This window comes from Trichosurus vulpecula, chromosome 8, assembly GCF_011100635.1.
Source record: "Trichosurus vulpecula isolate mTriVul1 chromosome 8, mTriVul1.pri, whole genome shotgun sequence".
In the NCBI taxonomy this organism is placed as follows: domain Eukaryota; kingdom Metazoa; phylum Chordata; class Mammalia; order Diprotodontia; family Phalangeridae; genus Trichosurus; species Trichosurus vulpecula.
The window spans coordinates 102,410,834-102,436,167 of record NC_050580.1 but is presented as its reverse complement, the minus strand read 5'-3'; the positions used below and the strand labels follow the sequence as shown (position 1 = coordinate 102,436,167).

The following is a 25,334-nucleotide window of genomic DNA, read 5'->3' as shown; positions in this document are numbered from 1 at the left end:
TCAGTTGATGAAAGCAATAGAGCTCACTAAGTATCCTGCTGATTCTGAAAATCTGTTGTTCTGATGCAGAGTGAGAGAAACTGGGTGAGAGGGATGTGTCCCTTGGATGGAACTGCCCTCTCCATGACTGACCCAGGAGAGAAGGCACCTTCTCAAAGATGCCTCCTTCCATGCTTTATCTAGGTGGCCTCTGTTTTCTTCTCTTAGGGATCTCTGGTAAGGAGAAGCTCCTGTAACGATGAGAAGGGAAAGATTATTGACAAAGACTCATGGATTCCCTTCTATAGAGTAGAATAAAACACAGGATTGTCATAGAAACCTGGGATTCATTTACCCAATTCATTCAAGAAATGTTTATTAAACACTATTATATGCAAAGTATTGGGGATATAGAGGCATATACAAAACAATCCTTGACCTTAAAGAGGAAATCTAACATAAAATAAGTAAATGCAAACAAAGGAATTTCCTGAGGGGGTGAGTTACTAACTGGAAGTAGCAGAAAATACCTCTTGTAAAAGGTGGCATCTGTGGCCAACTTGAAGGAAACTAGGGATTCCAAGAGGTAAAGATGAAGGAAAGGATGCTAAGCCTTAGGACTTTAGATGTTCAACCCTCTTATTTTGCAAATGAAGAAAATAAGTAGGAGGGACAGGATTCAAATTTACATCCTGAGACTGGAAGTTCAGCACTTTTTCTCACTGAAACTTGGTGGTGCCTGCCACAGAAATAGCAAAGAGGTGTGAAGTTTTAAGGAAAGATAATGACTTTCATCTTTGAAATGTTGAGTTTGGGATACCTATGGGTCTTCTAGGTGGAGATGTCAAGTAGGCTATTAATGATAAGATGTGTATGTGTGTGCGTGTGTGTGTGTGTGTGAGAGAGAGAGAGAGAGAGAGAGAGAGAGAGAGAGAGAGAGAGAGAGAGGAGAGAGAGAGAGAGAGAAAGAAATGACTTATGAGCAAGTATTTATTACGTGCTTGCTATATGGGACTAGAGGGTTGTATTATATAACCCAGCCCTCTGCCCTTAAGACAAGAAGAAAGGCAAAGAGTTCATGGAAGGTAGTTTTTTTTACACTGGAATTTGTTTCTAGTTCTTTTAGTTTCACTATCCCTTTGAAGTCCTAAATTCAATATCAAATTCCATGGTATAAAAAAATACCCAAAGAAAGGATCCCAGTGAATCATCTTGTAAAAGTGGAGACTAAGGCAGTAAAAGCAAAGACTCATCATCATCATAAGACTTGCGGAAGTAGAAACTCATCATTACTTGTTTAATACATTTCCCTGCATATAGGTTCAAAAATCTCTCTCCAAGTGCATCTCTGTGCCCAGAAGAGATAAGCTCTACAGTCATGCTTGGTACCAAGACCTGAGTCTCATAAGGCTTAGAAGCAAAAACTGGTTCTACCAATTGCAGTATTCCAGTCACATTCAGGAGCAGTGAAATGTAAAATGTTTGGGGTGAGGTGGGAGCAGGGGAGCTGTAGGCAATGAGTAGAAAATAAAAACACTACGGTTTAATAAATCTGTTACACATATGGCTAGATGGAACATGGCATAGAATATTATTCCTTGTAATAAAGAGAAAAATATTCACAGTGTCAAAAGATGATTACTCCTGGAGATTCTAGTGAGGCAACATTTTAGAAAATGGATATTTTCTTTGTCTTGTGAGCAGAAAAAGCTAAGCAAAAAAGTGACCATCTAGAATTAATTTTGGAAAGTAAAAAGTTGACCATGTCAGCTCCCTACTCTGTAAATAAACTCCAGTAGCTGTCTATTGCCTCTAGAATAAAATACTAGATTTCAATCTGTCCCCAACCTATCTCTCCAACCTCCTTGTTCATTAGCCTCCATACATTCAGCAATCCAAACAAATGGGCTTTTTCTCTTTTCTTCATGCAAAATACTCTATCTCTCATCACTAGGTCTTTACATTAGCTCTCCCTCACATGTGGAATGCATCCCTTGTCCACCTCTGCCTCATAGAATTCCTCTCCTCCTTTAAGATATAGCTCAAGCATCATCTTCCCTCTGAAGCCCTACCTGATCCCCTCAGATAATAGTGCCCTCCCTCTCAAATTATCTTTTGTTTAATGACTTTGTATTATTTTTATTTATTTTCTGTATATTTACATTTTAATGTAAACTCCTTGAGAGTAGGGATTGTTGTTTGTGCTTGTATCCCCAGAGTCTGGCACATAGTAACTGTTTAATAAACACTGGTTGGTTGGTTGATTTAGATCAATAGCCAAGAAAGGAGGAGGTTCTTATTACATATTCTTATATACAAGCATAGCTCAGCTACATTGGGGGTTCAGTTCCAGACCGCTGCAATAAAGTGAATATTGCAATAAAGCAAGTCACATGAATTTTTTGGTTTCCCAGTGCATGTGAGAGTTATATTTACTATAGTCCATTATGTATGCAATAGTATTATGTCTAAAACAAATTATGTATCTTAATTAAAAAATACTTTATTGCTAAAAAAAAATGCTAACCATCACCTGAATCTTTAGCAAGTAGTAATCTTTTTTGAGGGTGGAGGGTCTTTCCTCCATTTTGATGGTTGCTGGCTGATCAGGGTGGTGGTTGCTGAAGGTTGGGGTAGTTGTGGCAATTTCATTAAAACAACACAATAATGAAGCTTGCCACATTCATTGACACTCCCTTTCACTTGAACACTTAGAGGCCATTATAAGGTTATCAATTGGCCTAATTTCAATATTGTAGTGTCTCATGAAATACAAAAGGCCAGAGGAGAGGGAGAGAAATGGAATAGCAAGTTGGTGGAGCAATCAGAACACTTGCAACATTTATTGATTAAGTTTGCTATCTCATATGGATGTGGTTCATGCTCCGAATCAGTAACAATAGGAACATCAAAGATCACTGATCTTGTATCTCCGTATCAGATATAACAATAATGAAAAAGTTTGAAATATTGTGAGAATCATCAAAATGTGACAGAGATACGAAGTGAGCACATGCTATTAGAAGAATGGAACCCATACACTCTATGCAGAGTTGCCAAAAAAAAACCTTTGATTTGTAAAAAAAAAAAAAAAAAAAAAACCACCACAAAACCACAATATCTATGAAATGCAGTAAACGATGTTTGCTTGTAACAGCTATTGGTCTTCTCAACTTTGTGCTGGTTTCTTCCCCTTATGTTTCAGATAGAAACACACCCATTAGTGTGTTTTGTGCCTGTGAACACATTGGAGACTTTTCTGAATTGGGAATTGAAGCTCTTTAAGACTTTGAGGGCTGGTAAGGGAAACAAAGGCTGTGAGCTTAAGAAAGTAGCATCCAGGAAAACAAGGGCATAATTATTATCCACATTTTTGTCTGTCTACAGGGGAAAAGCAGGCAGGAGGATTTTTGGATGAAACTCGTTCTGTTCTCCCCCTTTCTCCTCCTATAGTGTGAGATTACCAATCATTGTAATCCCTGAGCTAATGAACTGGAAACATCTGGCAGCTGTGGAAGCTGATTGGCAGAGAGGGATTGAAACATACAGGGCTTGGAGCAATAACCCTCCTCTTGTCCCCAAAGAAAAATGCTTATAATTCTCTATACTATATGCCCCAATCCAAATGAGCTCTGAGCATGTGCTCTATGCAATTGGGATTTCAAACAGAATCGGGAAAAGGAGGCTAGACAGATGGGATGTGCCTAAAAGGAAGACACTCACTATGTCTAATTCAGTACCCTTACATCAAGGCTTCTTAACCCACTGACCATAGATAGATTTAAGAGAGAGCCATGAACTTGGAGGGGGAAAATATTAAATGTTTATTTTTACTAACGTCTAATTGAAGTTAAACATGCATTTACTTAAAAGCATCTTTCTGAGAAAGGCACCATAGACTTCATCAGACCTACCAAAGGGTTCAGGACACAGAAAAAGGTGGAAAGCTCTTGCTCAGTGAACGTCAGGTCTCTTTCTTCATGCTGATGTCAACAAAGAGAGCCATGCTAGATCTCTAAGGGAAAGAGACTTACCCCTAAGGGTTTCTGGAACTCATTCTCTTCCGTGAACTCTGGCAGGGATATGGCAAGCCCAGCTTTTCCTTTTAGCCAATAGGTAGTTTGTTCACCTTTGCCCTGTGGAAGTCAATGGCTAGAAGCTTAGTTACTACGTTCAGTGAGTCAGACAGCTTTGGGGACTACAATTCATGAGATTTCCGAGTTCTGGTGCCTCATGGTGTGGGGAAGGGGAGAGGTGGCATCTCTCTTCAGGGAATCTAGCCAGGTCACACAGTGCATATAAGTGCAGGATTTGGAGTCAGAAAGAACATAGTTCAAATCCTGCCTCAGACACTTAGCAGCTCTGTGATACTGGGCAAGTCACTTAATCTACCTCCTTCTCAGTTTCCTAATAATAGGACCTACCTCATAGGGTGGTTGTGAAGATCAAATAAGATAATATTTGTATAATATTTTACAAACCTTAAAGAGCTATATAAATTCTAGCAATTACTATCATTGGGTAAGCTAGGTGACATAGCAGATAAAGCACTGGGCCAGGAATCAGGAAGACCAGAGTTCAAATCCATCCTCAAACACTTACTAGCTGTGTGACCCTGGACAAGTTACTTAATCCTTTTTGCCTCAGTTTTCTTATCAGTAAAATGAACTGGAGAAAGAAATGGCAAACCACTCCAGTAGCTTTGCCAAGAAAATGCCAAACTGGGTCATGAAGAGTCAGACCCAACTGAAAAATGACTCACTATTATGGAAAAATCAGGCCCTTGAAGGTTTTTATAAGAACCATAGAAAATAATAATGATAACTATAATTATAAAAGTCACAATTAAAGCACTTTAAAATTTACAGAATAGTTTACTCATTACAACCCTATGAGTGGTAATTACATGTAGGCTCATTTTGTAGATGGTAAAACGGTGTCTAGGGTCAAACAGCTGGCAAATGTCAAAACTAGAACCCGATTCCAAGTCTTCTGATAGCAAGATTATATGTTTAAACAGAAACTTAGTAATTTGACAGGGGACGAGAGGAAATTGTTTCTTTAAACAAGGGGGAGGGTTGCATAGCACACAGAGTAGAAAAGACCCAATTCAAATCCTACCTTTGTTACTAGCTATGTGATTACAGGCAAATTTCTTCACTCTTTGAGCCTTCATTTCCTCACCTGTTAACTGGGTATAATGATCCTTGTAGTACCCCACCCCCCATGATGTTTTGAGACTCAAATTAGATAAAGAATATCAATGCCTTACAAACTTTAAAGCACCATATATAGTACAGGCGTTATCTCAAAAAGAAAACCTCACTGCTGCTGACTACTAGAAATTTGAAGGTAAAAATAAAAACTTCTACAGCCATTTTCTGAAATTAATTGGCAAAAAAAGAACTTGAGGAAAGACGGGATTGGTACAGCCATGAGGTAGAGCTCTCCACCATACTATACTCCATCGCTCCTCTCCCTGGTGCTCCATTACTGAAAGACAGTGTTCAGGTAATCTTATTCACTTGATGGTATTAGTGGCTTCCTGGTCTACCTTTCTCAGGACCGTTTGCATTTTAAACCAGAACTCTCTTCTCCCCTTCAAGGAAGAACACAATGCTTAACCTAAAGCAATGGTCTCATAAGTATGGAATTTCTTTCTGTTAGGCTAGTGGAGGAGGAAATGGGGCTTTTCCCCTAGACCTTCTCAAGTTCTACCATATTGATTCCCCATTTCATTGCCAAGTCAGAAAAGCTTTAATATGGAAATTCCCAAGGCTGATTTTATTGTTATTTCAACTTGAGAAAATATATCCTCCTTGTTGCTGAAGGAAGAGGATAATGGAGGTGAAAAGGACAATCCATGGATCTCCATGTGTTAGAGCAAAAAATGAGATATTTGATCTATAGCAGGCCATGTTATGAAAATGAACTAGGTTGGTGTCCTCCATCATTACCTTTACTTTAATGGTGCCTCGTTCTTGCAAGTCATATCCCCCTATTGACCTCAGGGCACTGGCAGTGGTCTGAGAAACATGAATCCGAAGAGCTATAACAAAAGAGGAGCCTGGTTATTGCTGTGATGATGGCTTTTCCACGGATGAGCTCTATTTCAGAGAGGACAAACCATATTGTTTGGGGCCCCAGACTGATATGGCCTTTCATGAAGCAAATCACAGTGCAGCATCCCTGATGGAGGCAGAATTTTGGGCCAGAGCCCTTTGACCACCAGCTATGACCTCCCCCCCCACCCCAGATCTTCATCTGGTCAATACGGAAATAAAAGGGCCACATTGGCATTGCAAATAGGTGTCTCTTTTCAGAATGGAAATTAATGAGCCACCTCAGATTTCAATAGGAAGAAAGGCTGACCAGCTACTGTGCCAAAGTCTGCATGTATTATTCATGATTATCTCTGGTAACTAGAAGTACAAATGAGTTTGTTTCTGAGTCGTCAATATGTTGCATACACACTGAGAACCTACTCTGCAAACCTTTACTTTCAAGAGAAGGAGGTAGGTCAGAGTTTGGGGTTTGGATTTGGTTGGGTAAAACCTACAGACAATGAGGTAATGGGGAGCGGGGAGGATGATTTGTTTTCGTGTGGGAAAAGCACTGAAATAGAAAGAAGGAGATAGGGGTTCTGGTCTTAGCTCTACTACTGACTGTGTAACCCTTGTCTTTCAACTTGTTTTCTCAACTATAACACGAGAGGCTTGGACTAGATGTTCTGTGAGTTTCCTTTTGGATCTGAGGGTCTGGATTCCTAATGAGATGTAGAGAAAAATCCAGTTTAAAAAATGAAACACACCCTTTTTGAAAAATTTCAAGAGACATTATGCTGACATATATATGTATATATACATATATATTTATGTGTGTATATATATACATCTGTATGTATATATACACACATATATACATACACATATACATATACATATATGTACATATATATTCATGTATTTTAAACAATCACAACCTAAATTCTATACAGGTCGAATTTCTAAGTAATTTTCCCTTTCCCAGTTAATAAATTAAGCACTAATTCAAAGCAATTTTGATTAACAAAATCCCAGTAAAATTAAACAATTTGTTATTCCTTGGAGTTTTCTATCACAGAAGCCTGGAATCCCAGAATGTTCCATCTGGAAGGGATCTCAGAGATCTAGTCCAACCCCCCATTTTCCAAATTTTTTTCATTCTTCCTTTCATTATGTGTCAGTGTGATGACTTTGTTGTCTCTATAGAATATAAACTTTCTGAGGGAAGAGATTCTGTCTGCTAAAAGCACTTTGCACACTAGGATGTCCGGAAAGCCATTTGCTCAGTGATATTTGATAAGGGTGGTGTGATCTTCTTTATCTCCCTGGTGGAAAAAAAAGGAGACAAAAATGCAAATAGGTCTTCTAAAAATAGTCTCTGTTTAAAGTTCAAAGACCTGAAAGGGTATCAGACCTAGAAGCCAGATATAAAGGATACCCACGGAGGCTGTTGCTTTCCATCCTGGATGCCATGTTCACAGTGTCTCCAAACAGGCAGTACCTGGGCATCGTGATCCCCACAACACCAGCAACTACAGGACCTAAAGAAGAGAATAAGCAGGGCCTTGGTGAATCAGAGCCAAGAAACTACAAACCAGACAGAGCTTCCAATATCCGAGGGTGTGCAGACATAATCAGTTGTTCAAGAAATATGGCACTATCCTTTCACAAGGCAGGAAAATAAGCAACAGAGATTTTTGGGCATCGGAATTTCTACATGTATCACTAGTATGTGTTAAATGCTTGTCAGCCGACTGCTTGTGTATAGGACAATTATAATAGCAACAATGCCAATAAAAGCCACTTGGATTATACTTTAAAATTCCAAAGGATTTTTTTGTTCTAGATATGAAGTTAGAGGGCCTGGGTTCAAATTCTGGCTCTGCCAATTACCATTTATATGAACCAGAGGAAGTTGAATCCTCTCTGGGCAATAGTTTCCTCATGTTGAAAATAAGAGGATTGGAATAGATGATCTCTAAGGTCTCTTCCAGATCTAAAATTGTAATCCTTTATACATGCTCTCATCTGATCCTCACAAAGCCCTTAAGGACATATTTCCATTTTTACAGATAAAGATATTGAGGCTCAGAGTGCTTAAGTAAGGCAACATAGCATGGGAGAAAGAAGTAAATTTCTTTCAAACACAGCTTTAGCGCCTACCACATTCAAGACATCGTGGTAGACATGAGGGATTCAAAATAAAAAATGGGTCAGTTCCTGTACCCAAGGACCTTACAACCTACCGGGATGATACAAAATACACACAGGTAAGGGAATTTGACAGAGAGAGTTTAACAACTGAGATAAGCAAAGAAATATTCCTGGAGGAGCTAAGATAAGCCTTGAATGATGAGTAAAATAAATAATAATAATTAATAGCACATATAGCACCTTAAGGTTTATAAATCACTTAAAATACATTATGTGACTTGAACCCCACAACAACAATCCTGTAAAGCAGATACTACTGGTATTGTCATCTCCTCTTTCCAGATGAGGATGCAGAGGCTGAGAGAGATTAAGGAATCTTTCTCCGGTTGCACGAATACGAAGTGTCCAAAGCAGGATTTGAACTCATGTCTTCCTTATTTAAGCTCAGCACCATAGAGGTAGAGGTGAAGCGGGCATAGGCATGGAGGATGGTTTGTTTGAATGCATGAAGGCAGGGCACAGAGTGTTAAAATCAGGAAACGGTTAGTAATCAATCCCCTTTCACTAGAATTTGTGTAGGGGAGGTAGACTAACATGAAATAAGATGGAAAAGTAAGTTGGATCCGAATTATAGCCTTTAAAAAGAGGATGACAAATTTGTGCTTTATTTTAGAGGCAATGGGGAAAATCACTCAAGGTTTATGAGAGACACGGTCTGCAATATTCCTTAGGAAGATGAATTCGGTGGCCCTGTAGAAGATGAACTCAAGTGATGGAGAGAAAAAACAGTGAAACAAAATAAGAGGTTTTTACAGTTACAACAGTGAGAGGTGATGAGGGCATGACCTGGGTTAAGGAAAGAATGGGATAGAATCCGGAGGTGCTTTGGAGGTGGAATTGACAGGACTTTGCAACTAATAGGCTGTAAAATCAATGAAAAACGTTTATTAAGCTTACTAGGTGCCAAGCACCATGCTAAGCACTAGGTAAGCAAATACAAAAGGGGCCCGAGCCTGCCCTCAAGAGCATATCTTTTAATGGGAGATTAAAAAAAAATAGTGGCCAGAAAAGGGAGTTGTGTCACAAAAATCTTGAGTGGAACAACAGAGCAGCCAATTGGTCCACCTTCCCAAAGCCAATAGTGGAAGAGGTAGGGGAGGGTATTTGTGTTGCAAGAGAACAGAAAATGGCTGGGGTGAAGATAAAAGATGTTCGAGGGAGTCTGGAGATGAGCAGCTTTGATCTTCCCAGGCATGGACCCTCAAAGTCTGGTTTGGAAAGTGGAATAACCCAAGAAGCAGGAGGTGAAGGAAAGGAAGGAGTCCAGGATGAGTCTCAGGTTATAATGATAGTTGAGTAGGATGATGGTGGTACCCTCAAGAGAAATAGGGAAGTTTGCAGGAAAAGGCTTCATTTTGGAGGATCAGTTTGGAGGGAGAAATTATGAAGACAATTTTGGACATATTGAGTTTGCATTGCTGATAAGATGTTTGAAGTAAGAGTCATTTCTACAGCACTGATAATTGGATCTATGGGAGCAGATTGGATCACTAGGGGAAAGAAAGCATATATACATATATATATATATATATGTATATATATATATATGTATATATATATGTATATATATATATATATACAGAGAGAGAGAGAGAGAGAGAGAGAGAGAGAGAGAGAGAGAGAGAGAGAGAGAGAGTAGAGGGCCCAGAGTAGAGCTCTGGTGGCTACCTGAGTTTAGGAAACAGGAGATGAATAATGATGTTCCTCCTTCATTTTTGAAGACCAGTGACATCATGGGCGATATCTTGGCTTGTATGTGAATTAGAGTTAAGTGAGGCAGAGCTGCATAAAGTGTCATCATATTCCAGTAGCAGGACAAAAGTCAAGATGACTGTAGATAGCCCAGGATGCTGTGGATGACCTTGGTGTCTTTGGTGCCTGACCAAGCTGCAAGCTCTCCTCAGCACCTTGCTTCAGCTGCCTTCATGGCCATTGGACCAAATTGTTCTTATCTGTCCATTCCAGTAGGAAAAATCTTCACGTGCTTGGAGTACACATTCCCCTAACTTACTCATAAGTCTGAAGCCTGTGAGTTACCCTAAACCTGGTTTAGCCCATCTGCCAAGATGGTTTTACTGGAGTATGGCTGCTATGTATACTACAGCTTCTTGGAGCCACAGGTGAGAGTTAGGTGAAGGCGGTCTCCAAAGGTGGATGAGCTTAGGAAACAGAAAATAGATAATGATACAGCAAAGGAGACTGAGAAGAAAGAAAGTCTTAAACATGTAGGCAAAAGACTAGAAGAAAGCAAGGCAATGGAAGCCAAGGAAGAAAAAAATACCCAGAAGAAGCAAGTGTCTGATAATATTGAAAGCTGCAAAAAAAAAAAAAAGGGTAAGGTAAGGACTAAAAAGACCTTTGATTTTAGCTGTTGAGAGGTCATTGGTAACACCTCAGAGAGTAATGTTGAATGGTAAAATAAGAAGCCAAGGACTGAGAACAGATTGGGTAGTGAGGAATTTGAGGCAACATGCATAAAAGACTCTTTCCTGGAATTTGTATGCAAAAGAAGTAGGGGTTTTTTTTAAGGATGGGTTTGATCCAGAGATGTGAGAAATGAATGAGTAGCTAGATAAAGAAGGTGAGAGATAATAAAAAAAATGATCAGTGAGACAAACTCCAGGGATATGGGAGGGGACATGTTTGAGGATTAAAACAGAGATAGCTGGAGGAGGTAGACCTTTGGCATGGAAGTGTTGGCCTTAGCATAAAGGCTTCTTTCTCCTCAGAAACCAGATCAAAAGAGAAGAGGAAGGGTGATGACATAGTGGGATTTTGAAGTGTGGAGTATGGGATAGTAAGGGGCTCTGATAACTGATGGCTTCCATTTTCTCAGTAAAGTATGAAGTGAGGTCATCTGCTGAGAGTTAGAGGGTTAGGGTACTGAAGAGAAGAAAAGATTCAAAACTGACATGCTGGGTATGGGATAGCTGATCACTGAAGAACGAAAGGAGTGCTAGGCAGGGAGAGCTCGGTTGAGATTGGAAAACAGGAACTTGTTCAGGACCCAGTCATTTTCAACTTCTGATTTTTGTGGGAGAGCCAGTGGTGGGAGAGCACTTGAGCTGAAGAAGAGAGAGGAGAAAGACTTGAGAAGGTGATTTGGAGGGCTTCGGAATTGTGAATTAGGCTGGAGGTTGGATTTGGAGCTGGAAAAGTTGGATGGAATTCATGAGAAGTTGGAGAAAGAAAAGGGCTAAAGCTGAAGGAGGTGAAGAAGACTCTAGTAGAATCACTTAAGGACAAAGAAGAGAGAGTTAAGAAAAAAGGTCTATTTCCAAAGATGACTAGGGGAAAAGGAAAAGAACCTATATATTCTAAAATGTTTATAGCACCTCCCTTTGTGGTGGCATAGATTTGGACAATGTAGGGATGCCCATCAATTGAGGAATGGCTGAACAAGTTAGGATATATGGTTGTGATGGAATACGGCTATGCTATAAGAAATGAGGAGCTCAATGATCGTAGAAAAATTTGGAAAGACTTGCACAAAATAATGGAGAGTGAAAGGAGCAGAACCAAGAGAACATTGTATATAGTAAGAGTAATATTGTTTTAAGAACAACTTTGATTGAATGTCATTTTGACTATTATAAATACCCAAATTAACAATAAAGGAAATATGAAGAAAGATGCTATCTACAACCAGAGAGAGAACTGATAAATAGATGTATAAAATAAGTTTAAATATATATGTGAGTGTGTTTGTGTGCGTGCACACACACACACATACATATATCCCTGTTTGTGTCTAATGCTAACCATCTCTAGGATGTATGAGGGAAGAAAAAAAGAAAGAAAAAAGAAAGAAAAATTCACATGATAATTTTATTATATGTTTTAAAAGAATAGCAAATTGTACATAATAGATTTGCAGTTTCATGTGAAATCATCTTTTTTTTACTATACTATATTATGGAAATGCTTGTTTTCTTCCATGAATTGAAAATTAAATAATTTTTAAAAAGAAAAAAGGTAGTTGGTAAGAAAATCTAAGTAAGGTAAGTTGATAAATAAAAAATTAAAAAAAGAAAGAAGAAATTGAGTGTGACTGTCAAGGTTTTGCAGTAACAGATAAGGAACAATGACATTGAACACCCTCTAAAGTAGTTTGTTACAGTAATTCCCCAGGGGAGCTACTAGGAAGAAGGACAAGTGTGGAAGATCTCATTCTAGCAAGTGTGAAGTACAGGAGGAACTGTACAGTGACCTGAATGGGGAGTATGATGTTTGTATTTCTGCCAAGGACAAGTGCATGATTTTGATGCTTAAGGTACAAGATGATCTCCCTCACAGACGAGAAGGTAAAGGAGTTTGAGAATTGCCTTTTTCCTTCTCCAGGTAAACAGGGAGAAGGGAGTATTACTCAAAAGCAGGCTAGATACAAAAACAAATAAAAAAGATCAGAAGAGACAGAGGGAAATCCTGATCTGTGTCCAGATGTCACAGGTTAGATGGAACATCATGCAGACAAGAAAAGGAAGAAGGAGAACAACCACTAACTACTTGAAGCTCAGCAACAGATAACAAAGCTCTTCCTCCACAGGAGGAAGCTGGATGCCCTGAAGAGGACAGAGTTGCCTATTCTCCATAGAATAATCATGTGAATCCACAGATACTCTCAGGTGAGAGACCATCCAGTAAAGGTCAGAGAAAAGTGAGACAAGTAGGGATGGTTGGCCCCTCCTGGGTAAGGGTTACTGAGCCAGCTCTTAGCTCTTCTGATAATAACAAATGGAGAAACATCAAATAAGTCTTCCTCCAGTTTGTATCCTTGACATGACAGAAAACCTCCAAGGCTTACGAAACTAAATGTCTACCACCTAATTATGATGATTTATATGGGCACAAATGATACCGACAGAAGGAACCCAAAAGCTTTACTGGATATTACAAAGGCGTAAGTAAGAGACCAGAGATCTTGGAGGCAGAGATAATAGGTTTTTTTTATTTTATTTTTAATCACAAGTTCAAATCAAAGGCAACAGACTCAGAAAAGAAAGGAATATTTAAGAAACAAATAGAAAGCTAAGAAGATGGCACCAGAAAATATAATTTGGATTTCTGGACCATTGTTTTAAAACAGAGAAATGACAGGCTTCTGGTCAGAGATGATGCATACTCAGCAAGGGCCGGTAGAAGTGCATTTTTGCCTGGAATTTTATGCATCTAATCTAAAGGACTTTAAACTAAAAAGAAAGGGAGAAAACTGTCTTTCCGTTTGCCAAGCCTGATACCATAGGGAGTAGCTTTAATGTAGAAAGAATAATAGGACTGGCTACACAGAGTAGTTCACAAGAGATAGTCACCTCATATCTATCCTTAGCTCAAAGTGTCAGGGGTATATTTTCTCTTTCTCCTGTGTAACATTTCTTTTACCCTCCACCTTTTTGACACAGGTCAGGTCTTCTCTACCTCCTCAGATCCTTTTTTCTTTGTTTTCACATTGGAGTCCTTTTAAAGAAAGTTTTGTTGTTGTTCAGTCATTTTCATTCGTGTCCAACTCTTCCTGACCCCATTTGGGGTTTCCTTAAAAAAGATACTGGAGTGGTTTGCCATTTCCTTCTCCACCTCTTTTTTACAGATGAGAGAACTGAGGCAAACAGGGTTAAGCAACTTGCCCAGGGTCACACAGCTTTAGTAAGTGTCTGAGGCCAGACACCTTAAAGAAGTATTTCATTTTACCTAATAATCTGAAGAGTGGACAGTAATCCAAGAATGAATATAATAATAAAACCCATGGCCTCAGAGGTCTGTATGCAAATGTACAAAATGTAGATAGCAAGCAAGATGAACTTATAATCCTAATGCAGGGAGGCATATCTGATCTCATATATATGTCATTTGCGGGGTGAGATTCATGACTAGCATATGGCTCTGGAAGGATGGACTTTATTTGAAAAAAACAGGATAGTAAAGAGGAAAGGTGGTATATAACTGTATATTTTTCATTCATGTGAATACAGTAACCTGGAGGAGGAAAGCGCATGGTAGAGAGCATTTAGGTGAAGATCAATGAAGGAGGAAACGATATTGTTATTAGAGTATACTACAGGCCAATTAGACAGAAAGAAGAAATAGATGAGTTTAGGAAATACATCACAAGCCCAGAAAAGAGGCATAATGATAGCAAAAATGATAGCAATTTGGGAGACCTCGAATATCTGAGGGTTTAGTAGAACTCTCTCTGCTAAAAGCAGAGAAACTAATAATTTTTTTGACTTGCCTTAATGATCAAATAGATCCTTCATGATTCTCCATCTTTCAAAAAGTGGAGGAACAAACCAAGGGAAATTCTATTTTGGATCTTACTCTGCCTACCATGAAGGAATTGGTTACTAGAATGTAAATGATTGGGAACTTGGGAGGAAATAACCACTCTATCTTCAAGATTCATAATAGAGAAGTGAAACCCTGGCAGAATCTGAAAAGCTCCTTAGTAGATTAATAGAGAACAGATTTTAAAATATTCCAGGAAAAGATAGCTAGGATCCTATGGATCAAAATTCTGTATGTCAGATCAAAAGGGAAGGGCAGTTCCAAAAATTAAATTCTAAAGACACAAAGAGAAACAATTCTGATAAGAAGGGAAAGGCAAAGTTATTTGAAGAAAGTGACATTGATGCATAGAGAAGTCACAAAATAATTTAAATTAATTCAAATTCACTACATATCTTTAAAGGCATATACAGAAGAATATGGAAGCAAGGGCAGGTAATGACGGATGAATACAAAAGCAGGGTATGGTCCTAGAAGAAGAGTCATAGGAACACTATGGTTCAGAATGAGCTGAGGCCAGCAAGAAAAGCTAAGGTAGGGGTGGGCAGTGGAGTTTGTTTGTTTGGTTGGTTTTTTTTAACTATTTCAGGGAAATGGTGGGCATCAAAGAAGGAACAGGAGAATTATCTCTGGACTAGCAAGGACAAAGTAAAAGTGACTAATAGGAAGTTAATAGCCAATATAAGACTTGGAGGCAGCTAGGTGGCTCAGTAGTTAGAGCACTGAGCCTGGAATCAGTAAGACCTGAGTTCAAAAGTGGCTTTAGACAGTTAGTAGCTGTGTGACCCTGGGCAAGTCACTTTGCCTGTTTGCCTCAGTTCTCTCATGTATAAAATAAGCTAGAGAAGGAAATGGCTAACCATTCCAGTATCTTTGCCAAGGAAACCCCAAATGGAGTCAAAAAAGTCAGGCACAACTGAAAAAAGACTGAGCAACAACAATCCAAGATAAGAATTGAAATAGTAACAGAGTACCCACCAGCCTTTGATGAGACCAAGACAACCCAGTCTAGTTAACTACATTTCATGGTACTGAAAGAACTGGCATATGTGTACATAGAACTACAGCCATTGAGCTTTAAAATATTTTTTCCTGTTTTCTTATTTGGAGAATAGGAAAGGTACTGCCAGATTGAAGATGGGCAAATGTTGCCTCAGTTCTCAAAACAGGGAATAATTGGAGCATTCAAACTATATGTCAATGACTTAGATTGTTCATTAAAAATTAGAACAACTTATTAAAAGGATAATTAGTGAATATCTTAAAAAGGAAGAGATTATTTTTTTAAAAATCCAATGTGGCTTCATCAAGAATAAATAATGTCGGGGCAGCTAGGTGGCACAGTGAGTAGAGCACAGACCCTGGAGTCAGGAGGATCCGAGTTCAAATACGGACTCAGACACTTGACACATGTACTAGCTGTGTGACCTTAGGCAAGTCACTTAATCCCAATTGCCCTGCCAAAATACAAAAAACCAAAAAAAAAAAGAAGAAATAATGCCAAAACATATTTCCTTTTGTGACATGGTTATTAAACTAGTAGATCAAAGGAAGCTGTAATTTTTTTTTCTTTCCCGATTATTAGTAAAGCATTTAAAGAAGTTTCTCTTGCTGCTGTAATGCCTTTGCTCCACCAACTCTTCTCCCATTACTATAGAAGTAAGGGAGGACACACTTACTAGCTGTGTGACCTTGGGCAAGTCATTTAACCCCAATTGCCCTGCCTTCCCCCTTCCAAAAAAAAAAAAGTAAAGGAGGAAATGGAAATCTCTAATTTTGACTACCTATTAGAAGAAACAAAAAGGAAAAAGACATAGCTCTCCACCAGCCTAAAACTTAAATCCTATGAGAGACAGAGGCCTTGAAGGAAAAATAGGGGCAGAGAAAACAATATTATTAAACATCAAACCATTAATGCCTAATCTTTAATTAAATTCATTTGTGATTTTGTTCCTTAGTTTTTGATTCTATGGCTATAAGTAAAACAAACAAAACCACAAAGTACATCTGTCTACACCGTTGTCAAGCTCCCAACTGCTGGCCCTCTATTAGCCAAATGTGGCCAAAAATAGATTATTGGAAAAGGTTTAACAAAATGAAAATACAGTACCATATACATAATGTTAACTTGTGGTCATGATGCGGCTTATGGGGATCTATTTCTATTTGAGTTTTGTACCACTGGTCTACACCACTAAGCAATGGTCATATCACTGGGCTTAGGAACAAATATAAGACTCAGGGAAGAAGTGGAGTTTCCCATTGGATTTAGGGTGTAGAGCCATTCTGATCGAGTAACTCCACACTAACCATGACCTTTAAATTAATGAAATGAGCAAGCTGCCTAGAAAGAGGTGCAGCTATAGGAAAGAGGTATCTCCAGAGTTTCCAATGATTTGGGGTAGTATGCCAATCCTTTTTTGCTGGTCCACTGGCAAGATGAGTGTAGGGCTTCCCCATGCCTGCTTTTTTTGGTGAACAGGCTTATTTTAATGCCTAGTAGCACCATCCGGTGATTAAACTATTTTTGAGGAAAAGATAGATTTATACCACACAACACAACAATAGATTTGGAACTATCCAGACCCAAAGATTATTCATTAATGGTTTAATGTTAATTTAGAAAATGGTTTCGGGGGCAGCTAGGTGGTGCTGTGAGTAGAACACAGACCCTGGAGTCGGGAGGACCTGAGTTCAAATTTGGCCTCAGACACTTAACACATGTACTAGCTGTGTGACCTTGGGGAAGTCACCTAACCCCAACTGCCCTGCCAAAAAAAAAAAAAAAGAAAAAAAAGAAAATGGTTTCCAATAGATTATATGAGGATCTGTGCTATTTAACATTTTTATGAATGATTTGAATAAAAGCAGGGAAGATGCTTATTGTTTTTCTAGATGCTAGAAAGCTTGAATGGGTAGCTAACATAATGGATGGCAGACTGAGAATTCAAGAAGCCCTGGACAGGTTAGAGCACTTAGCCAAATTGAGTGGGATGAAATTCAGCGGGGAACACTGTAAAATCCTACACTTGAGCTGGAAAAAAAAAAGGTAAAGGAGGTTTGGCTAGATAACGGGTCATCATGACTTTTCAGGCTTGCTGTAGAAGGGATTTTTATGCAGACATATGTTAAATTGGATGGCCCCTGAGGTTCTTTCAGTCCTGAGATTCTGTGGTACAGTTAGACCAATTGTATGACTTCCTTCAGAAGTAGGAACAGGGAAAATGGAAGATTGAGGATTAGCAGCATTTGAAGATGGTGGCAAGAAATTCAGGGGTACATAGATGACCTGGCTAACATCACCGAACCGGTCAAGACTGGCAAGGGAGGAAAGCAGATCAGAGATGATGGCTTGGGAGAACAGAGAGGAATGGAAGAACTGAAACTAACAATGAGGGTAAAGAATAGATTTAGGAGAAATGAGGAAGAGATAAAAATGGAAGAGCAGGAGATTCTGATCAGAGAAGAGAATTTCAGAGTTCAAGATAATAGAAGCGGCACAATTTCAGGTAATATTGACATCTAATTATGATTAGCCCTGTGGGGAGCTGAGGTGAATGAACATGAAGCTCATGAGAGCTGATGAGGTTGACAAACTGGAACGTCACTGTTTTCAAAGGGTCTCCAATGCCTATATTGAAGTACCTATAATCTGAGCACAGGGGTGGAATAGAGAACATTGTTAGTCAGGTACATAGTTAAGTAAATTCAAAATATATAAAACAAACATGAAATAACTTGCAGGTGGAGTAAATGCTAACAATTTTAGACATTGAGAAGTAAAGGTGTCTTGTAAGAGACAGCATTTGAGATGTGTATTGAATGGCATTAGGGATTACTGGAGAGTAAGGAAGAAGAGTAGCATGGGAGAAACAAGGTCATGTACATAGAACATAGAAGATTTGGGATAGGATTATGGAAAACCAGTCTAGAACAGTAAGCTAGAACCAAATTGTAAGGGCTTTAAATGCCAAAAGAGTTTTTTTATCCTGGAGATAATAGAGAACCATTGTAGCTTCTTGAGTTGGAATGTGACATGTCTGGGTCTAGTTTAAGAATATCAATTTAGTGGTGGAAGGGAGAAGCAAGAGTCAAGGAGACCAACTGAGAGACTATTGTAGTCACCCAGGCAAGAGGTGGTAAGGTCTTGAGCTGTAATTTTGACCATGTGAGTTGTGAGAATGGACAGATGTGAGAGATATTATAGAACAAGGCTGTCCAAAACACGGGCCGTGCACCCCCATGCGGCCCACCACAAGCACAGAAATCAACACAAATGCTTTAGTTAAAGTATTTATGTCGAATTCCATACCCGCAGTAAACACAGGCAGGCAGCATAAAATTGCATGCAGCCCGCGGGCCACACTTTGGACAGCCCTGTTATAGAAGTTGAATCAACAAGACCTAGCAACTGATTGGATATGATGGGTGGGGGAGAGAAAAAAAGTCAAGAATGACTTCAAGTTTGTGAACATGGGTGACTAAAAAGATGGCAGGGACTGAAATTAAAAGTTATTGAAAATGGGAGAGTAGGCTGGATTGCCTCTGGGAAATTGCCAAGGCCTTTGAAAGACCTTATGCTTCGACTTGAAACAGAACTCATCTTTGTAATTTCAATATTCTCCTGGTGGTGTATGACTGCAAGTCATAGGATAAATATAGGATCCAAAGAACTGAAATTGAGGATCACCCAAAGAGCAATGGGGAGGTACATGCTGGGTGTGATCAGGCTACATCATATCACAAACAAGAATTTATGAAGAAGAAGCAGAATAAAGGATGTATTGCAATGCATGAGTGAAAAAGGCTAGTCCCACATTGAGAGCAAGGGATAAACTCATGGGTAGCCTTCATGCTCAATGTCAAAAGAAAGTGAAAAAGTCCCTCATCTCATTGGATGGACCCACTGTGGCAAACGTAATGAAGGATTCAGACAAGAGTCACACAAGATAGGCAGGCATGAATGGGTTATAGGTTACATTGTTGGTGGGAATAACCACATAGATGAGATCATAGATCCATTGAAGAAGGATGGTAATGATGGTGATGATGATGATGGTAAGTTGATGCTGATAACACTGAGGATGACAATTATTTTTTTGGTTGATCCCAGAAGGCAGAACTAGGACCAGTGGGAGGAAGTTGCACAGAATCATATTTTAGATCAGCTTAAGGAAAATTTTTTCCCATAATTACAGCTGTGTAAAAGTAAAATAAACTACCAAAATAATAAGTTATCCATCCCTAGATGTCTTCAAATGGTACCATTAACTGGCTACTTGACCATAAATAAATCACTTCAGATCTCTAGGCTCTCAGTTTTCCCATCAGTAAAACAAAGGAATTAGTACCTTCTTGTTTTAAAATCCCATGATTCTATGTACTCACTCTATGTGCAAGTTTGTTTGTTTTTTAAGGCAAACTAGTAGCTGTGAGGAATATCACTGAAATATAATTTTAGAAGTGGAGGATGACAGAAATAAACTGTCATTGTAAAAGCTCTAGCGTTCTGTGATACATACCTGTATGTAGGCCAATCCGAAGCTTCAGTTTTTCCTCTGGCATGTGCCCAACCTTGAAATGGACCATGGCACTGAGAAAGTACAGCGACATTGTAGCAATTTCCTCCACATGTCGGATTCCGTTGCGGAGGGGGAGACCACTTGCCACCATGTAAGCATCACCAATGGTTTCAACCTGAAAATAGGAGTTTAACAACTTTAGTAGCACAAACCCACCCCTACAAGGGAGGAATTAGAAATTGAATGATGCCCCACCCCTACCAAAAATATTTCTTCCATTCTCCTGGAATAATTGAGCTAGAAGGGACCTTAAATATCACCTAATCTGACCTATTTATTTTATATGTAGGCAAACTAAGTCCTCAATCAGGGAAGTTATTTGTTCAAGGTCATAGAACCAGTCTAGATCCTCCCTACCTATTTAGAGAGCTTCTTAAACTGTGGGTCATGATGGGGTCAAGACCCATAGTTTAAGAAGTACTGAAGGGGTCTTGAGTAGGAAAAGTTTAAGAAGCCTGAATCTTACCTTTTCTCCTACATTCTATTTCTAACTTAGCTCTGCCGTGAAACTTTTCCTGATCATTCATACCTTTAGTCATCTTTCTCGCTCTTCTTCATTTTACCTATACCAGTTCTTTTTTTTTTTCCATTCAAGAACTATGTATCAAGTTCTGCCCAAAGGAAGGTAAATTTTGACAGCCAAAATCAACCTAGTTAACTTGGGGTTTACTGGAAACTGTCCTAGTTAAGTTGGAGTTTACTGGCTACTTTTATTCTCAAAGACCAAACCTTAAACCCACTTCATTCAGGATCTCATTGATTGAACAACAATAGGTCCCTGCCCTGCCCGAGCACCACTTAATGGTTATTTTTGGACCCTTCCTGCTCAGAGTGAACTGTTTCTCTTTTGGCCAGCAACACTGAAGATCTTCCCCTTTTTGTTGATTAAAGGGGCCATCTCTTGACTCATGCCTTTAAGGAGGCCTATTCACTGAATGGATGCTGCCTCACTCAAAGTGAGAACTTGAAAAGACCTTAGCTTAAAAAGGCCAAAGTCTCCCATTGCAATCTGTGCCATCTCCAGTCATCCTGATTGATATCCGGCCACTGGACTCAGATGGCTCTGGAGGAGAAAGTAAGGCTGGTAACCTTGCACAGCCCTCCCTCACCCAAATCAAATTCAACTGCAAGTCATGTCATCATCTCCCTGATGTCATGGTCCTCTTCAAGAAAGAAGGATAAACCACGATCAAGTGCCCATTAACTTTCAAGGTGCCTCACCAAGTGCTGGGAATATAATAATGAAAATGACACTGTTCCTGTCCTCAAAGAGTTTATACTTTAGTACAGGATGTGGAACATATATATCAATAATTATATTATCAAATGAGTGAGTAAGAGATGTCAAATGGAATCTAAGACTCAAGGAATGAAAGATCATTTCAAACTGGGAAGATTAGGAAAGATTTTATGAAGGAAATGCATCAGAGCTAGTTTTTTACTGACAGAAAGGATATCAGTGAGTGGTGATGAAAGCAGCAGTCAATATGCTCTAGGAGGTGGGGGACAGAATGAATAAAAGCATGTATGGCATCAGGGAACACTGAGCAGTTTGGCTGAAGTATAGAATGGATACAGAGGATTGCCATGAAACAGTGTTGGAAAGGTATGTTTGGGTCAGATTGTTAAGGACTTTGAATGCAAGGTTAAATAGTTTGGATTCCATTTAATATTCAATAGATAGTGAGAATCAATGAAGGATTTTGATCAGATGAGTGACCTGATTAGACTTGTTTATCAAAAGATTACTTAGGCAGCAGCATAAAAGGTTTGCAATAAATTACATATGATCCCCTATTGTTACCTAACTGTTCTATGTGAGCTCTCATATTGAATAGGAAGCAAATTACACAATGTGGCCCTAGTGGGCAAACCGAGGACTAATGAGGTAGAAATTACAAGGAGGAGATTTTGTTTCAATATATGAAAGAACTTCCTAATGATCAGAGGGGTCCCAAAATGAAATGAGTACACTGCCTTGTAAAGGCAATGAGTTCCCTTGTGCAATATCAATTAAGTTGGGACTTCTTTTTACTGTTTTAGAATGATAAATTAAGGGTCTTTGATTGAACCTTACTAGGTGCAAAGCCCCAGGCCCAAACCCTTATCTATTAGTGCTAAGCCTATGTGGGTGTGAAGCCCTGAGGGTCCTGAGGGGAGTTGCTAAGACCAGAGCCGGATAGTAGGAGCCTAGGTTGTGGTTGCCCAGATGATGGCCAGATAATGGCCAAAGATTGTAAAAAAAGAGAGAACAGAGCTATCTGCCTGGGGCTCACTCATGGAGGAGTGTTGACATGGAGACTCTGGGCTGTTGTAGTTAAGAGCCCTCCAGCTTGTCAACCCAGATAGTTTTTTGGTAACTATGAATTGTGATTTGGTCTGTTTATAATGTATGTTTGTAATATGTTTGTATTTGCTCTGAAGTTCAGGGTGCTGGCTTTTTCCCCTGAACTAAGTGAATGATATTTGTATGTTGGATTGAAATAAGATTGGTAACCCCTTAATGTTGCTTTCCTTAGTAAAGCAGATCAAAAGAACTGTACTGGCAGCGTTCTTATTTTTGGACTTGTGTTGGTCTTTCACCCCCACAGCAGCTGCTAGGTGAATTGTTGAAACTTATTGTCAATAAAGGCATCTAATCAAAGGATCCAATAGCCACTTGTCAAGGATTTTACAGTTGAGATTCTGACATCATGTATGAGGTTGGACTACATGTCTTCTAAGGTATCTTCCAGCTCTGATATTTTTTAATTAATCTTAGGTCCTCAACTAGAATGTAAACTCTTTCAGGGCAAGCATTTTGTCTATTGTTTGTATCACTAGGGGGGCCTAGTACAAGGCTGAATACATCTTAACTGGTCAGTAAATACTTGGTAAATTTTATTTTACTTTTTTGTTTAATTGAATAATTAAGACTGTTCCTCTCCCCATATTCCCCACCCCACCCCCATGAAAAATGCTGACTTATTGCTACAGTTTTGAGTTGAATTAAAACTTCACGTTTGGCTTTAACTCAAAAAAAAGAAAAGAAAAGAAAAAGGCCAAACTTGTTTTTTCTTCCTAGAATTTTTTTTTAAGTTTGTTATTCTTTATTTAAAAAATACCTAAAAAAAATACCTCAGAGAAAAGTATCATGCCTTCTTTGGAAGGACACTGTCTCTTAAGAGTAAATAGGCTTGGAGCAGCTAGGTGGCACAGTGAGTAGAGCACCAGCCCTGAAGTCAGAAGGACCTGAGTTAAAATACAGCCTCAGACACTTGACACATTTACTAGCTGTGTGACCTTGGGCAAGTCACTTAACCCCAATTGCCCTGCCTTCCCCCCTCAAAAAAAAAGAGTAAATAGGCTCTGATTTGTGATCTGATAAGGGGCCCTTCAAAATAAGTCAGCCCAAGAGGCAGCACACTCCACAATTCATGTTACAGTTACAAACATACACCCACGCATATTGACAACGCAGATTATTGCCAATTATCCGCACAGGGGATATATGCTTTGTAGATTACCCATTGAGTTTTAAATCTTAGGTTGGCCTTCCTTTGTCACTTAGCACCTTTCCTGGCATTATCAATCTTTAAGCAAAATTTTAAGATGAATACACTCATATTTCTGTTCCTCTCCTCACACATCTTGTATTCTATCTCCTCCACTCCTCAGACGCTCTGTACCTTCTGTTTCTCTCCCTCACTCCCTTATAGAAATTTGATTTCTGGTTCTTTATCTATACCATAAGTTTCCTTGACTAGCAGCAACTTAGAATAGAATCCCTCCCAGGGGAATTTGCAATAACCCAATCAAAGCCTTAAGATAAAAGGATGACCTTTAATGGGAGGGAGGATTTGGAGCAGGAAGGGAGGCAAGACAAATTGAATGTGAACTTCAGATGTACAAGGAAGAAAATCACTTAATCTGGTGTGCAAAACCAGCCAGTTAATAGGCCATCTCTCCCATCAACTGATGTATGCTTCAGCGAATGCAAGCTGATTTTAATATTATTCCAAGCAAAATATAATTAGAAAGATAAATACAATAAATTAGAAATCACAACAGTGTTCTTTTGCAGCTGAATAAAAATGATCTGAGGGAAGAATGCTGTCTTGGTTTATTTTCGTTTGCATAGATAATAGGGAGTCAATAGTTAAGAACGTTTAAAGGGGTTCATCCTTAAGCTTTGGAGTCACTATAATAGAAGTCAGCAATATTTTATACCCTCCTACAGACAGTGCTCTGATGGGATCACTAATCTGTGCCAGGGTTCTTCAACTAGTGTCCGATGTAGGCATCCTGAAAAGAATAGGGCAGGGCCCAGAACTTGCCATCAATAATGCAGCAGTTACTGGCCTTGTTTGTGATACAGATTCACCACTACCACTATCCTTCCCTAGTCTCCATGTCTAAGAGCTCAGAAAATTTTCAGTTTGTCCTGGCACACAGTGTTTTCTCATATAACACAAGAGAAGCACACAAACACAGGCACAAATGGAAAGTCACCCCCAAACATCAGACTCCTGCAGTCTCATTGCTCCAACACAAAGAGGCATCATCTGACTCACTACTTCAACTTCTTTCCAACTCAATCACTTCTGTTACCAGGAATACAGACAGTTCTCACTTTAAGTAAGTGAGCCATTCTGGAGACCTCTACACAAAGAAATTTTTATGTAGTGCAAATTTGCCTCATACCACAAATCACTCCACTTAGCCTATATAACAGAAGTATACACAAAATACCTTTGCACAAGTCATAAAATATACTAAAATGCAGACATAGTAAATATTATACCATTGTAATAAACAGAATTATGAAATGGAAGGTAAAGTTCATGATAAAGGATCTACAGTACCATGCAGCAAAGTTAACATAGGTGTGCAATATATTGCCCCTTCCCCATGCACTGCACCAAACCTTTAAGCACTGGTGGTTGGCTGTGCAACTTTTTTTTATGAAGCTATCAAGAAATAGTTTGGACAGTTGTCTCTCTTCTTCCTCGTATATCTGATGATAGCAAGCAACATTATCCTCAACTAGTCTTTGAAGTTTTAAAATCTTGAAGTATTTGGATCCATCTTTTCAATATAAGAAAAAAATCCACTCGAATGACAAAAATGCTTCTGCCAACTATTTCATCGTGAACCTTTTTAGTTCTACCTCGGGTTTCAAAGCTCCCCTTTCTTCTGTAATCTTCACAACTAGCAGCTCAATCAGATCCTCATTAGACGGTTCTTCTCCATGAGA

The 25,334-nt window shown here is 39.0% G+C and overlaps 1 protein-coding gene across 1 annotated transcript in view; it reads right to left on the bottom strand.

Moving 5' to 3' along the window:
• Positions 1–25,334, bottom strand: part of LOC118829591 (guanylate cyclase 2G-like) — a 91,407-nt gene continuing 66,073 nt past the window's right edge. The window contains 5 exon segments of the mRNA XM_036736549.1: positions 1–230; positions 4,014–4,115; positions 5,954–6,028; positions 7,466–7,564; positions 20,039–20,213. Coding sequence (XP_036592444.1) covers positions 1–230; positions 4,014–4,115; positions 5,954–6,028; positions 7,466–7,564; positions 20,039–20,213 — 681 coding nt within the window.